Genomic DNA, 16,687 nt, shown 5'->3' on the forward strand with positions numbered 1-16,687 from the left:
TTCTTACTCTTTCCTTCTCTACATCACCTTTTTCTTAATTAAAAGGTTTTCAAAATTTTAACAAAACTCCTCATAGAGAGAGACGACCTAGGTTGACCTCTATACTACATAGGGTTAATTTGTTAAGTAATTTGAGAGCTTACACAACAGGGTGATCAGACCCTCAAACTCTGAATATTTTCTTGTAAATCTCATAGTGCTTCCAATAATCATATAATTTTTGCTGAGTAGTTTAAATGAATAAAGGCTATCAGAGTTATTTGCGATTGAAAAATAACTAAGTTAAAAAAAAAAAAAAAGGTTTTTGCTGTGCTGTTATAAGACCAACATGATCACATGATAATAAGTGTTGGGCTTTAAAAAGATAATAAAATAATAAATTGAGATGATGATGTTAAGAGGATGTGTGGGGTCATCCAACAAAAAATACAATTTCTAATTAATATATATAATAAAGAGTTAGAGTGGCGTTTATTAAAAAGAAAATAATAAAAAATCATTTTACATGATTCAGACATATGGAAAAAGTCATTAGATGCGCTAGTAAAGAGGTAGATCAAACAATATGAAGTTATTTAAAAAAGAACACGCAATCAAATTATTAAGAGAAATCTTTTGGTGAATAAATTATGTAAATATTTAGTTGGTCAATAAGTTATCTAAATATTTAGTTGTTGATATATTACCGTGGTGTTGTGCAATTTATATAACCTACTTCAGTTAGTGGGATATGAAATACATACTCACAGGAATTAAAAGAAGGACTCTTTAGGAGGATCCTCTCCCCGGAGGATAGCTTCAAGCATATTTTAATTATTTTTTTTGGATTGAAGCATATTTTTAACTTAGAAGGATTAATATCAAGTTGGTAACTTCGTTTCCCCCCCCTGATAGTCCAGCTTTGTCTATAAAAAGATGATAAAGGTATTAAAAATCAAACACTGATTAAGATTGAAGTAATGATTAAAAGGTGAGTGATCCAACCGTGATTAAATTAAAAACAACCTAATCATGACTGAAATAATACTTTCTTTGATATCATATATAAGTTACAAATAACGAAATTATCTAAATAAAATGGTTGGTTAAAATTGATTAAAGACAATAAATGTAAAAAAAAAAATATTTTCTTTTTCAAACATACCTATGTTTATGAAGAACGTGGTGAAATCAATGTGCAAGAAAATATTTTTCCTTTTTAGATATACCAGAGTTTATGAAGAAAGCGAGTGAGAAAGAATGAGTAAGGAAAAGAGGTAGTATAAAATACTTCTCTAATTCTATTTATAAGTAACTTTTAATAATATGTTTTATATAAATAATAAAACTTTAAATTTTATTAACTCTCATTTAAAATTCAATAACTTTTTAATTTTATCTTTATTTAATATACGTTATATTCCTCTAATCTTATAAAGATATTTTTTGGTCTCATTTATGGGGCACTAAGAAAACTTTTTTGTGTAGATGTAAATTTTTTGTTTACATGAAGTATAATGTATATTAAATAAGAATAAAATTGAAAAGTTGTTGAATTTTAAATAAGAACTAATGAAATTTAAAGGTTTTTTTTTGTTTATGTGAAACATGTTGGAAGTGACTTATAAATAGAACTAGAGGAGTACCTCATGAAAACAAAGTCAACACAATAACAAATAAAAGGTAAAATCGTACATTCATGTCAAAAATTCTTTCTCTAACATATAAATAGGACCAACAAATTCCTTCTCTCTTTATTCTATAAATACGATCAAAGAAGTACAAGTCAAAAAAAAAATGCTGATAAAGATACATGTAGTAAAATAAAAAAAGTAAAATAAAATGTCAACACATGCGCAAGTGTATAACTTACAAAATGAATCAACCATATTTCAAAATTCTTTCTCTATCTTATACATAGGACCAACAAATTCCTTCTCTTTCTATCTTATAAATACAATAAAAAAATTACAGGTAAAAAAAAATGATGATAAAGAGACACGTAGTAAGATAAAAAAAAAAATGAAATAAAATGTCAACACATGCGTAGGTGAGTGACTTACAAAATGAATCAACCATCTTTCAAAAATTGTAACTAACTCCTCATGCATAATATTTCTCCGGTCTTTAATATAAGACTTATTTAATTAATTTAATTAGATTAAAAAAGTTAGGTAAGTTAGTTAATTATAAGAAATATGATATGTTTTTTCTAAAACATCATAATTATTTTCCTTAATATCCTCTTTTCCTCTTTTACTTGATTATGCTTGAGAGAGTATCAATACAGGTAATTTAGAAAAAACCAGTAAATAAGAGAAATAAATCTTATATTTAAGACCAAAATCAACTTAATAATTAGGTTCTATATTAAGGACCGGAGGAGTCTAATTTACTTTAACTAATTCATCACAATAAAAAAAAAAGTAATTAACTCATTAAATTCGTTTCAAGCTACTTACAGGATGAGAGAGAGAGAGTATAATTTAATTAAAATATTCAATAATGTTTAAGCATAATTTTACGAGAGATTAGTGTATAAAATTACGCCAAAATATTCATGATCGCCCTTAACTTTAACTATCTTGCACATAATCCTTATCAACTTTAAAAGTTTAAAAATCACACCCCTCAACTATTATATTTTGACATTTAACACCCTATTATTAACATGACTGTTAAATCTAACAGAATACCTGTCACATCATATTACTTAAAATTATTTGGTAAATGATATGTAATTTTTATTATTTTATTTGTTTATCCTGCGACTTAATTTTCATAAGGGCATTTTTGTGATTCTATCGAACACTGGCCTTCACAAGTGACAACGATCAACCAGAAAGTTCCTTCCCCGTTGAGTCGTTTCCTTCTCCCATGCTCTCCACTATGCTCACCGTCTCTTCCTTCACCATCTTTTGTGTTCGAGGACTGGTTGGGTATGAATCTCCTCACAGATAGCTTAAACTTTTCATCCAAATGCGTCGACATTCCACCTTCCTCTCCCGATAGTTTCTCTTTCGTCTTTATTCTCAAAGGGGTCGCTAATTGCAGCGATTTGAAATCAGATGCAATTACAAGGTCAACTCCGATGTATGCAGAATGTGGGAATTCGGCCTTTGCATGGACAGTGTTTGAAGAAATGTGTCAACCAAATATTGTTACTTGAAATGCTATTGTTACTGGCTGCTTTAAGTGCATGGATCTGGAGGGGGCTGAAACACTGAATAAAACATATGGCATTAAGAATATCGTAAATTTCCCTTCCGTCTTTGATATTGGTGCAAGTGACATTAGTTAAAATAATGCCAATTGATATCTTCTGCTCGATTTTGTTGAAAAAGCTTAGAATGATTAACGCATTAGTTAGTTGAAAAGAGACAATAACTAGTCAATTTTTGATTTACGAATGTTCTTTAATATTTGGAAAGCAAGGTAGTTAACTGGTTTATGATTGCCAATTTGAACGTCCGAGAGATTGGTGATGGGATTGCACCATGCTGATTTTGATGGGAGAAAACTAGGTTGATTTAACTTCATTAGCTTCACAGGATCTTTTACCTCCCATGCTCACATTAAACATGGATAACCTTTAGTTTAACAATGGACTAAACAAAGGGCACGAATTTTCATATAGTTTTCAACTTCCACTACTTTTATCTTTGGTAAAAAGAAAAAAGGAAGCCTAACACTATTGATGAAAGGATTTGTCAGCAGTGTAGGTGGAACCATAGCTGTAATCCTGCAAATCTCAAACTAGATCATATCAGTTCAAATGCAGAATATGAACTTAAAAAATTTTAATGATATCAAAATTTGAAGTACCATATTTTGGAGTAACATAATATGAAACTAAAATTATCCTTCTGATAACAACGCTATATGGAGACCGATCTTGGTGATGGGATACATTCACCTCATTTTCCACAACAGAATTTTACAGTAAAAAAAAACAATAGGAGACTGTCCATCACCTCTAAGTTAAGAGACAAGCATATAAAATGATATAGAAAGACATATCATCGTTATCACTTCTTCACAGCTTCATTGAAAGGAAAAACAGCCCATGAAAGCAACCGGCACAAAGGAAAAAGCAAAGCATTGATGAAGAAAAAAATTATAAAGCTCCACCAAATCTAAGTGAGTGCTTACCAATGCTTTTGTGCAATGAATCCCCCCTGCAGATGATTCTTGGGAAAAGTGCCGCAAAGAATATGACGTTGGATTTTCCGACTAACATTATTTTGTATGGGACTAAGGGGAAAATATTCATATTTGCCGAATTGTCCGTTTAAGCCTGATATTAAAGCCCATGTAGCTTTTTCCTATTGTCTTCCTGCTCGCCATGTTGTGACTGTCGTTCTCTTTCCACACCCACCTTGTTGACAGGTAAAAGAAGAATTCGAGTAAATGCGGTTGGAATATTTTTAAAATAAAGAGATGTGTTTTTTGAAAAGTCATGTTCTTATGTAAATTTATTAATGTAAATTAATAAATTTATTTGAAGGGTTGTGATCTTATATAAATTAATACATCTATATGAGGAGTTGTATCTTATTTATATGAAGGGTTATGTAGGAAATTAAAATACTAACAGATCCTAAATATTAAATACATTGTATTTATTTAAATTATGTTAGTTCATAAACTAACATATGATTGCGACTTTTCATTTAATAAGGTATTATTCCAAAAAGTATCTCTTCAATGTATTATTCTATGGTCTATATAAATCCCTCATCATCACTTTATTTGGGACAACACAACACAAACACAAAAGTCAAATTCATTGCCTTTGTCTTTGAGTACATACAGAGACAAAGTCAAATTATCACTTTGTAAAAACTATTATTGTTTTTGCTTGAATCTTGAAAGTATAATTCATATTTAAGGGTCTTTGTTGTATCATGAAGGAAATTAGCCAAACATCCCAACTTGTATCCTATAAAATAGCAATAGCTTGGAGGCGAATTAAGTCTAAAGGAAAGTACTGCTCACCTCAAAAACATCATATACCACTTTCTTCTTCATCTCTTTTTTTTTTTTTTTGTATTCTTCAGAAAACCATTCTCCCAACAAATACAAGATCCTGAAATTAGAAATAGAAAAATTGGTAGAATACCATTACCAGGATTTAAGTACGAAAACTTTTTTGAATGAAGATCATGGTTAGAAGATGAAGCAAGTATTACTGACAAAGTAGATAGGGTAAAGAGGACTCAGGAGCTACGACTTGCGAGCCGCTAAACGGAGCAAGGCAACCGAGGGCGCAAGACCATTAAGCAAATTAAATTATTACAAGTAGAATCACCAAAATAACCTTTAGAGTAATTATGAAAATTAAACCAGAATAAATAAATAAATAAAATGATAAAAATTACAGATCATCTGCCAAATAATTTAAGCAATTTGATGTGGCATGTATTCGGTCATATTTAACAGAGAAAACTTAGGTCAAGTTACTTGGGTCCATTAGGTCCAGTCAACCAATGAATAACTGCCACCTCAATTATTTTTCCACATCAGCCCTTAACCCCGTAAACTGCCATTGGTCGACTAAAATTTAAGAAAAAAAAAGGAGAGGAGTTGCGATGAGAGCAAGGGCTAAAGAAAGCAAAGTCGGAGTTCCCAACAATGTCAACGGCAATTTTGAAAGTTCTGATGGCCTAGCTCTGTCAAAGTAAGATCAATATCTAGTGTATGGAGGAATACAAAATGGAATGGAGACATCAAGATGCTCATGGCGCACGAAGACATCCTCCTGTGTCGAAGGAGAAGATTATCGAAAAACCAAAAGAAAGTTGTTTTACAGATTCTTCTCTCAATAACCCTCTTCCTTTATCCTCTAAAGCATCCTTGTTGGGCAATGAAGCTATGGAACCAAAAACAAATTATGATTACGCAGCAAAATGGTTATTGGAGGAGAAAAATTGGATTCGAAATATACAAAAGAACAGCAGGAAATTAAATTATCACCTTTAACAGGTTGATTGATGATAATGGAGTTTTGTTAGGCCTAGTTGAATTCATTAAGAAACTCAGGCAAGTTTCAATTTCCCAAGGATCTGAATGGGGTTTCTTCAAAGTCGTCATTGTCTTTATGGGGAACTCTCACACCCCTCCGATTTGGCTCTCTCTTCGTTTTTCCTTTTTTACTTTTTTTTTTTCCCTAAAGTTTTAGTGGCAAGAGACGGTTTAAGGGGTTAAGGGCTGATTTGGAAAAAATAATCCATGTGGCAGTACCTAATTGGTTAACTGGACTTAATGGACCTAAGGCACTTGACATAAGTTTTGTCCTTTTTAACGGTCATGTCATGGTAAAGCGTTAAATGTCAAAATATGATAGTTAAACATATGATTTTTAGATTTTTAAAGATGAGGGGATTATGTGTAGGGGAGTAAAAATTGAGAGGGTTGTAAATATTTTGGCCACAAAATTATAAAGGATTAAGGTGCATGTAGTATCCCAAAAAAGGGTTGTTCGCAGGATAGGATGGAACAGGACTAGGACCAGGATCAGGATCGGGACAGGCCTGTCCCGATCCTGTCCCGAGGAATAGGGTGGGACAACAAATTTGTCCTATGTCCTGTTTAGTCTCAGTGTTGTCCCATTCCCGATAGGAACGGAATAGAACCGGGATATCCTTTTTTTTTTTATGAAAAAATTTTTTTTGTTTTGTGGTTGAATCTATGATAATGGATTTTGGTTGTTTTTCTCATTCTATTTTTAGTTTTTTGGGCTTAGCCCTTTTGAAGGTTTTTTTTTTGGGCTTAGCTTCCTTAAAGAAAAGTCCAAATAAATAATAATCAGTAAGATAATAACTTCAAAATTTATTTTCACAATTCCAAAAATCATAAGCAACTATAAAAACTGTAAATAAACAATAATCATTCAACTAAATGTGTCTTGAAAGCTACAGATATAAACATTTTGTGTTACATATGCCTCAAACATTTTATATTTTTAACATTTAATAATTATAATATGATAAAAAAAAATATTACTTACGAGACAGGACCGGGATGTGAATCCCCGTCCTATGTTCCATCCCATCCCTGTCCCATATTTTGTCCCTTCCCGAAAAAATTTTGGGACGGGTCCATTATGTCCCAATATGGCTGGGACCAAGACGGGCCTATTTGAACACCTTTATCCCGAAATATTTTTTTAGATGCATTTAACACGTTGAAGTATTTTTTGATACATCTAGCAGCCCGAAATATTTTTTATTTGCATCTATCCTAAAAAAATTTTTATCTTAGTGTTAGATGCACCAAAAAATATTTTTTAATACTGGACACACCTCAAAAAACTAATTTAAAGTGCTGGATATATATAAAAAAAATACTTTATAATACTAAACGTACTTAAATTATAAAATGTTTGAGACATCACAGAAATATTTCAGGGTGGTGTCAGTTGCCTTGATCAAATTATATAAATCAGAGAGTCAATAAAATAAAGAGAGAAGTACAATGAGGTTGGCCGAAAAGGAAATTTAGAGAAAATTTTGAATAGTTTTCACTTTTCCCGTCGTCCCTCGTCCTCGTTCTACCTTCCATCGTTCTCTTTCGTTCTTTAGTCTGTCGCTGGTGTACCAGTACTAGTGCGTACTAGTCCGCCGTCCTCTTCCGGGAAGCTAGGGGAGAGATGTCTAGAGGTTGAGCAGGAAGATTCTGGTACTGGGTAAGATTAGCATTAGCATGCTCTTAGCCTGGCTTCGATCAAGACCCAGCAAGGTACAAGATTTTCACAAAGCCCGCCATCTCTTATTCTCTTCTACTACAGCTACTACAACGCCCTCGCTTCCACCTCCCATAACAGTTGATATTTTGAAAGAATGCAAGACCTTGATCCAAGCCAAGCTCTTGCATCAACAAGTCTTAGTTCAGGGTCTCCTCCACTTTCTCAGCAACCTTATTGGCACCTACATAGCTTGCAATTCCACTTGCCATGCTGTTTTGCTTCTCGAGCGGCTCGAACCCTGCTCATTCCATGTTTTCTGGTGGAATCAATTGATAAGGGCTGCAATTCATGGTGGATTTCCTGATCATGTTTTGGGACTTTACCGTCGGATGAGGGGACTGGGTTGGATGCCTGACCATTATACCTATCCATTTGTTTTCAAAGCTTGTGGTGAGCTCATGTCATTCCATCGTGGTGCTTCGCTTCATGCCAGTGTGTATCGAGCAGGGTTCGAGTCGAATGTTTTTGTTTGTAATGCAGTGGTTGCAATGTATGGGCGTTGTGGTGAGCAACATTATGCACGTAAGATGTTCGATGAATTGTGTTACAGAGGTATTCAGGACTTGGTTTCTTGGAATTCTATTGTTTCTGCTTACGCCCAGGGTCAAGACTTCAATAGTGCACTTAAATTGTTTGACAAAATGTCTAATGATCATTGGATATTCCCCGATGCTGTGAGCCTCGTTAATGTACTTCCTGTATGTACTTCAATGGGTGCATCATCGAAAGGTAAACAAATTCACGGGTTTGCTGTTAGAAGTGGATTGGTTGATGATGTCTTTGTGGGTAATGCTATGGTTGACATGTATGCCAAGTGTGGTAAGATGGGCGAAGCAAGCAAGGTTTTTGAGAGGATGAAGGTCAAGGATGTCGTTTCTTGGAATGCCATGGTTACAGGGTATTCTCAGATAGTTAAATTTGAAGATGCTCTATCTTTGTTTGAGAGGATGCGAGCAGAAAATATTAATTTAGATGTTGTGACTTGGACTGCTGTTATAGCAGGATATGCTCAAAGAGGACTTGGTCATGATGCCCTGAATGTATTTCGGCAGATGTGCAGTTGTGGGTCACAGCCAAATGTGGTCACTCTCGTGTCTTTACTTTCAGGTTGTGCATCTATTGGAGCTTTGCTTCAAGGGAAAGAAACCCATTGTTTTGCAATCAAGTGTGTCCTCAATGTAGAAGGACATGTTCCAGGGGATGATCTGATGGTAATTAATAGCCTGATTGACATGTATTCTAAATGCAAAATGGACAAAACTGCTCGTATAATGTTTGATTCTATATCTCCAGAACATAGAGATGTGGTTACTTGGACAGTGATGATCGGAGGGTATGCCCAACATGGTGATGCCAACCAGGCACTACAACTTTTTTCTGAAATGTTTAAAGTGGATAACTCTATAAAGCCTAATGACTTTACTTTATCTTGTGCTCTAATGGCTTGTGCTCGTTTGGCAGCATTAGGGTTTGGCAGGCAAATCCATGCTTATGTGTTGAGGAATCATTATGACTCTGTTGTTCTTTTTGTGGCCAACTGTCTCGTAGACATGTATTCTAAATCTGGAGATGTAGATGCTGCTCGCATTGTTTTTGACAGCATGGAGGAGAAGAATTCTGTATCATGGACATCTTTAATGACAGGATATGGTATGCATGGACGAGGTGAAGATGCTGTCTTAGTTTTCGATGAGATGAGAAAAACAGGTCAAGTGGTTGACGGCGTAACATTTCTTGTGGCGCTTTATGCTTGTAGTCATTCGGGAGTGGTGGATCATGGAATCAATTATTTTTATAGAATGACCAATGATTTTGGGGTTGTTCCTGGAGAGGAGCATTATGCTTGCATGGTTGATCTCTTGGGTCGTGCTGGTCGGTTGGGCGAGGCTATGAAACTTATTGAGAGTATGCCCATAGAACTAACCCATGTAGTGTGGGTGGCCTTGCTTGGTGCATGTCGGATACATTCAAATGTGGAACTTGGAGAATTTGCCGCAAATCAGTTGTTGAAATTGGAGACGGAGAATGATGGGTCATATACATTACTTTCTAACATATATGCTAATGCTAGACGTTGGAAAGATGTGGCTAGGATTAGAAGTTTAATGAAACATACAGGGATCAAGAAAAGACCTGGTTGCAGTTGGGTCCAAGGAAAGAAGGGCACAGCAACCTTCTTTGTTGGGGACAGGTCTCATTACCAATCTCAGCAGATATATGAAACTCTCTATGACTTAATTCAACGAATCAAAGTACTTGGATATGTACCTCAAACAAGCTTTGCTCTTCATGATGTGGATGACGAAGAAAAAGGTGACCTTCTTTTTGAACATAGCGAAAAATTGGCACTTGCTTATGGCATCTTAATATCACCTCCTGGGGCAACTATTCGAATAACCAAGAACTTGCGCATCTGTGGTGATTGCCATAGTGCTATAACTTACATATCTAGAATTATTGAACATGAAATCATTCTAAGAGACTCAAGCCGTTTTCATCATTTCAAGAAGGGAAACTGCTCATGTAAGGGCTACTGGTGACAAAAAGTAAAGCAAAATATTCTTTCGTAAAATACTGCAACAAAAGAGGGGAGAGGAATAAATGGCTAGGTGGGTACGGAGGATGAGCAAGGAAGCAAAAGAAGAAATGATGCGAATTCCATATTGGCTTTCCGTAAATCAGGTTCTCTCTCACCAACTTGTCGAATATCACCTAGCTTACGAGCCTCTTTTATTGCCCACAAGATCCTCTCTCTCTTTCTCACACACACACACACAGAGTGACTGTTCTAACATTTAACATCTGGCAAAGTTAGTTATTCTTGGATAATTTCTTTTCTCTGTCTTTAACTTCCACCTACTGCATTTTACTCCCCGTAAAACTTATTTTTAACCTGTGTTTTCCAGCTCTTTTTGACATAAGTGAGGCTCACTGAAGTTAACATTTTGAACCAAATCGGTAGTTGGGTAATTAGCAAACAAAGCGATGCTAGAAACCTTTTACAGAAGTTGACAATTGGTATTTTCAGCCCTTTTTTTTTGGGCCTTTAACGAGTATTTATTTATTTATTTTATAGACTGCTTTCAGTTTGTGACCTCTTGCCGTACAAGACTTTTGTCATCCCCTAATTTTTATTTGAAAGGTCATCGGAATTGTATTTGCCAAGTCACAAAATGTAGTGCAATTTAGAAGACACATGCCTTGTTTGGTTGCTAGAATCATGACCCAATGAAAGTGAGGAAACTTGCTCATCGCCCAAATAATTTTCATGTACCTGAAAGTTAAATCGTAATGTTTTTGCCATCGGATGATTAAATCTAGAAACTTGCTCATCGCCCAAATAGGAATTTTCAGTTTTGAGCCTTAGCACACAGCTAAACCATCAATCGTGAACTCAATTTAAAATAAATGACTCATTACGTAGCAGCTTGGCATATGCCTGAATCCCATTGAAGTAGTTAAATTTATTGGGTTTTTTTTTTATTTTGATATTTCGTTTTTATTAAATGAAACAATTTATTAATAAGAAATATATTTTAACAATAAACTCATATCACTATAAATTAATTAATACCCTATAAATTAATTAATGATTCAAGGAAGCTAATTTGGTCCCAGAAAATTTAGGAAAGTAATGTTACTTTTGAAGTTGGAAAAAATAATTTTTTTAATGCAAGATCAAGACCATTACATCGTGATATTGATAAGATTTTTTAAGGTTTTATTATTATAGGATAAGAATTAATAATTTTGAGATAAAATTACAATTTCTTAAAAATATAATAATATTTGTTTGTTTGAATTTGATCTATCATATTATAATTTATTGTTCATTAGACTTTGAATGCTGGGAAGATAAAAGCGAAATAAGATAAATTTCTCATGATAAATAATAAAAAAGATGAGTGAAAAAAATGCGTCATTTAATATTTTTATCAATATTTAATTTCTCTATACACAAAATAATTAAGAATAATTTAAATATATCATTTAAAGAAAAAACAATGAAAATTTTATTAAAACACCTCATTATCTTAGGGAATGTTTGGAAGCCCTAGAAAACGCTTTAAAAACATATATTTTCACGTAAATCGAGATAATTTTTTTACGTATTTATTTTATATATTGTAAAATTATTTTTAAAAATATGGTTTGGTTTTCATCTAAATATCTTTTTAATCAAATTTAAATCTCTTACTAACTCAATCATTGCTACTCTGAGTTGTCACTGTCCGACCATATTTAATCATCTTGATTTGCAAAAAAAAAAAAAATGTAATTCACACAAGTTTTTTACTTCTTATAAGGGGAGTAAAATGCTTAATTAAAACTTTTAATTTTAATTTTTTAAAGATTTTAGTCTATGAAACAATAATGTTTCATTGATTTGTACTGCACACTTTATGAAAATTAATCATATCTGATTTTTTTTAAAAGAAAACAAAAAAAAAATACACCAACCGGTTTTAGATAAGCATATCCTTTTTAGATTAGTTAGAATGTTTGGCATAACTTTGTCTTTAACTTCCTATAAAAAAGTTTATTTTAGATACTACTGATTTTTAATTTTAATAGTGTTAATCGCTCAATATCAGATATATTTGTGTTTTATCACCGAATGTAACTTTATTTAAATAACAAGTTAAATTCTTAAATTTAACTATTGAATGAGTGCAATTTTTCAAAAGTACAAATATAAGGATAACTTATCACATCTACAAAATATAATATTGTTAGGGTATTATCCCATTTATACTCTAATCAATATATCCAAATATTTTATAAACTTCAGATGAAATAATTATTATTTTGTCTTCAAACAAACAGATGCCATTTTTAATTATTTTAGTAAAGATAGTTGCATACCAAAACTCAGAGCATTACTGATGGCTTCAATATATATTTAGGTTGATTTTTTTTTTTTTGCATTCTATCTATATTTATCCTTTCCTAATATATCATATTTTATTTATTGCATATATAATATGGTTTATCAAATATAAATGTGTCTACACACGAACACACCCCCACCTCTTCTTGAGTGCTAAAAGTATCTCACAGAAAAGAAAATTAAGGTGGTTTCTAAGGCACAGGCAAGGCATATAGTTATGGATTCTATTTTGAGATTTTTTGTATATAATATTTATCCTTTTTTCATAACTAAATAATTTATATATGCAAAACGTAACATGAAAAATTCGAGAGGGTTGGATCACCCATGATGATATCACCTAGTAGACAGCCAGGTTTCCTTACTGTTTTATCCGTCAAACTTGTTTACATATTGACGTTTATGTTTACCAATTTTATGGCGTGGTCCTTTTGACACTCCCTTCGTTTAATCATTAGGTGCGATGTGCGTGTATGTACTTACGTATTACTACCTTCTGTTCTAATTATAAGGCTTTGTTTGTAGTCTATAAAATCTTATAATTAGAACCGAAGATAATACTAAGAAATATCTATAAACAATGTCTTATAATTAAGATCGGAGGCAACACTAAGAAATAAATAAGCATGAAATTTCTGTATGATGTATATACAGGTTCTCTTAATTGGGTAATTAAATAAGTGCTACTAAGAGATGGGGTTTCTCTATCTTCCTGTTTCTTCGTTTTTACATTTTTGACACACATATATAATATATTTTCTTTTATAGTGCAGCTAGATTGCAATTTCAACTATCATGGCCGATTTACGACCAGTCCAAAGGATTAAAACTACTGCTTCTGAGGAAACTTCTAATAAGTACATCCCTTTCTTCCGATTTCAAGAAAACCCACAAGAAGCTTTATTCTTAAACCATTATAAATTAACCGTGACTTGGAATCTCTCTGTAGACAAGGCATGGAAGCATATTTCACTGACTTCGAGCATTGTGAGAAAGGGTTGGATATAGTACGTGTGGCTGCTCAAAAAGGACATGCAAAATCAATGTATGCTTTCGCCATGATTGTTCTGAGGAGCAAGGACACAATGAGATTAGGTTTTTTAAGGACACAAGAACTTGAGGAGGCTTTGGGATACTTGAGACTTCTAAGGAATCAGAAGTGTGTCCTTAGGTGTGGGAATGAAGTTGCAAAATTTGTTTGCTATTTAAGGTGGATCAATATGCGTTCGGGTCTCGTGATAGCATTCAGAGAGCATCTATGTAAGAATATTCCATGCACAAATACATGGAGACTCAGAATTGGAAGTTGGTGCTTTATGGTTGAAGATGATGATGAAAATGATCCAAACATGTGTGAGAGTTGCAGATGGGATTACGAAGTGGAAGCATTCTCTAATATGACATAGATTCAATATGTGTGTTTGTGAACATTTATTCCCTTTTATCTCAAGATATATAATGTTTTGGTAAGCTGATAATTTTTCCTAATCTCGAATCAGTCGTGGATCACAAGTAAATTTAATTTATTAAAGTCAAACACTCATCACATTTAATTGGCTTCAAATTTGAGCGACCGAACTAACTGAGTAATAAGCCAATAACTTGGAAGGAATGATATTTATTTAAGAGAATATTAAACATAGTAATCATTTATAAAAACCAAAATTAAAATGTAAATATTATAAATTAATTAATAGGTTAAGAAAGTAATTTTGGTCCCAGAAAATTGAGGAATGTTGCTTTTGGAATTGGAAAAAAAAAACTTGTTTTAGTGGAAGATCAAAAGCATTACCTTGTGATATTGATTGATAAGATTTTTTATAAGATTTTAATATTATAGGATAAGAAATAACTTTTTTGAGAAAAAACAACATATTTCCTAAAGATATAATAATATACGTTTATTTATTTAAATTTGATCTGTCACATTATAGTCTATTATATTGTTGGATTTATATTTAAAATGTTGACAAGATAAAAATGAAATAAAATTCTGGAAAAAAAAAGAGGCAAACGTTTCATGATGAATAATAAAAATATGAGTGAAAAAAATATTTCATTTAAAATTTTATCTATATTTAATTTTTTTATATACATAAAAATTAGAGTAAAATACATTAACTATCCTCCTATTTTATTTAAATGGGATACAGAAACCTTTCTTTTATTTTTGGACATTTATACAAACTTCACTTGTTACCCAAATCTCTCTTATATAATTAAAACTATAGGTTTCAATCCCTGAAGTTTCTTTCCATTTAAAATGTTAATTCCTATATTTTAATAAAAAAAAACAGTGGATCATTTTATTCCTTGAGGGACCAAAATCTATTGTTTGAAACTAAAACCAAAACCAAAATAAAAACAAATAATAAGGATCAAATATTGTATTAACCTTTTTTATTTTGGAAGAGTAAAATATTCAATAGCAACTTTTAATTTGAATATTTTAAAATTTTAGTTTATGAAACAAAAATGTTTCATTGATTTGCAAGGTACTGAAAACCGGACCGATAATTGAACCAGTTAAGGCAATAGGTCAAGGGTCAGTGGGTTAGATCGGAGTCAAACTAGGGTCAAACCAATAAGAAATAAAAATATAAAAAATAATTTAAATTTTTACCAAAAACTAGATATCAATTTAATATCTTGAATCACTAGTAAAATAATCATATTCTTACAATTTATTATAATATCATACTACTAAAATCAATAAATATTCATCCTAACAAAATATCAAAATAGATATATGATAACAAAATATTCCTTCTCATAAGTATTCAATCACTAAGTCCTAATTATCAACAACTTTTTAAAAAACTGATCAAAATATTTTTTTTAAAAAAAAAGGGGACCCGGGTTAACCCACCAAACCGGGCGGGTTACCCGGGTCATTACTGTAACACCTCACATAATTATATCAATATACTCGATAAAATATTTAATTTAAAAGTCCATACATATTTTTAATACTGCAAATAAGTCAAAATTTCAAAACATTTCTAACATAACTTAACAACATAAACTATTAAAGTCTTATAGTCATGGCAAATAAAAATATAACACAGCATGTGCTTGAGGAGCACAGAAGCCTTCATGGCTCACTCCAATGGTGCCTTCCCTTGATTCTTACTAGATCATTCGCCTGAAAATTGTTAATATAGGGGATGAGCTCAAACGTCTCAGTAACTACTGAAATTCTAACCTATACAAGCAAACCATATATGATAAATCAAAAATCTGTTTACCTGTCTATATATGCATATATTAAAAATCACGGATTTGATACATTCAATTCAATTTCATTTTTTTCAATAATATACCAATATCCTTTATCTAATATATCCAAAAATAATGCAATATGTTGCCTCCCTTATATCACCGTCCACCCTTATACCGCTGACTGGAGCCATAGGCTAACACATAGTCCGATAGGAACTAATCCATTTTACTGAATTATTCCAAGCTCACCGATACTAGAGATATATCCGGCCAAAGATATAGAGCTTAAGCTCGGACTATGGCTCCCCTCCTTTGTGAATAGGGAGGTGTCACATGTCCCACAGCTCCAATGAATTCCCGGCCAAAGGAAAACATGGAAGAAGGGGCCCTGACAAGTGCCATCCACTGTGCACCGAGTGATGGCATACCACGTGGTAATTTCATATCCATGCAATCTCCTTCTATCCTTAGCCCAACAATGCATGTCAGATGCCAATAATGTTACATCATAAATACTTCCTCACATATATTAAAAATAAGATAGCAATAAAACTTATATACCATTTAATAGCAATTCATGATAATCATAGCTATTAATATATTTAAACATTGATCATAATTACTAGCAACAAATCTTAATAAAATCATGTAACATACCAAAACATTTATTTTACAAAAATCATAATATTATATTTCAGGAATATAATAATTAGTAAATCCACAATATAATCATACACAATTCACATGTACAAGAAAGAATTTTCAGAGTTACCTGGTACTCTTTAGCTTACAAATGTTCACACAAAGATTACTCCAAAATTCTTAAGTCTACAAAATTGCACATAAAT

The 16,687-nt window shown here is 32.3% G+C and overlaps 1 protein-coding gene across 1 annotated transcript; it reads left to right on the plus strand.

The window, feature by feature from the left end:
• The first annotated feature begins 7,631 nt into the window (after positions 1-7,631).
• LOC114757690 (pentatricopeptide repeat-containing protein At5g16860-like) lies at positions 7,632-10,266 on the plus strand. The gene has a single exon (XM_028946772.1). The coding sequence runs from the start codon at positions 7,684-7,686 to the stop codon at positions 10,264-10,266; it is 2,583 nt and encodes an 860-aa protein (XP_028802605.1). The 5' UTR covers positions 7,632-7,683.
• Positions 10,267-16,687: the final 6,421 nt, after the last annotated feature.

Source organism: Neltuma alba, unplaced genomic scaffold (assembly GCF_004799145.2).
Source record: "Neltuma alba isolate B1F8T4 unplaced genomic scaffold, ASM479914v2 tig00001496_pilon, whole genome shotgun sequence".
In the NCBI taxonomy this organism is placed as follows: Eukaryota; Viridiplantae; Streptophyta; class Magnoliopsida; order Fabales; family Fabaceae; genus Neltuma; species Neltuma alba.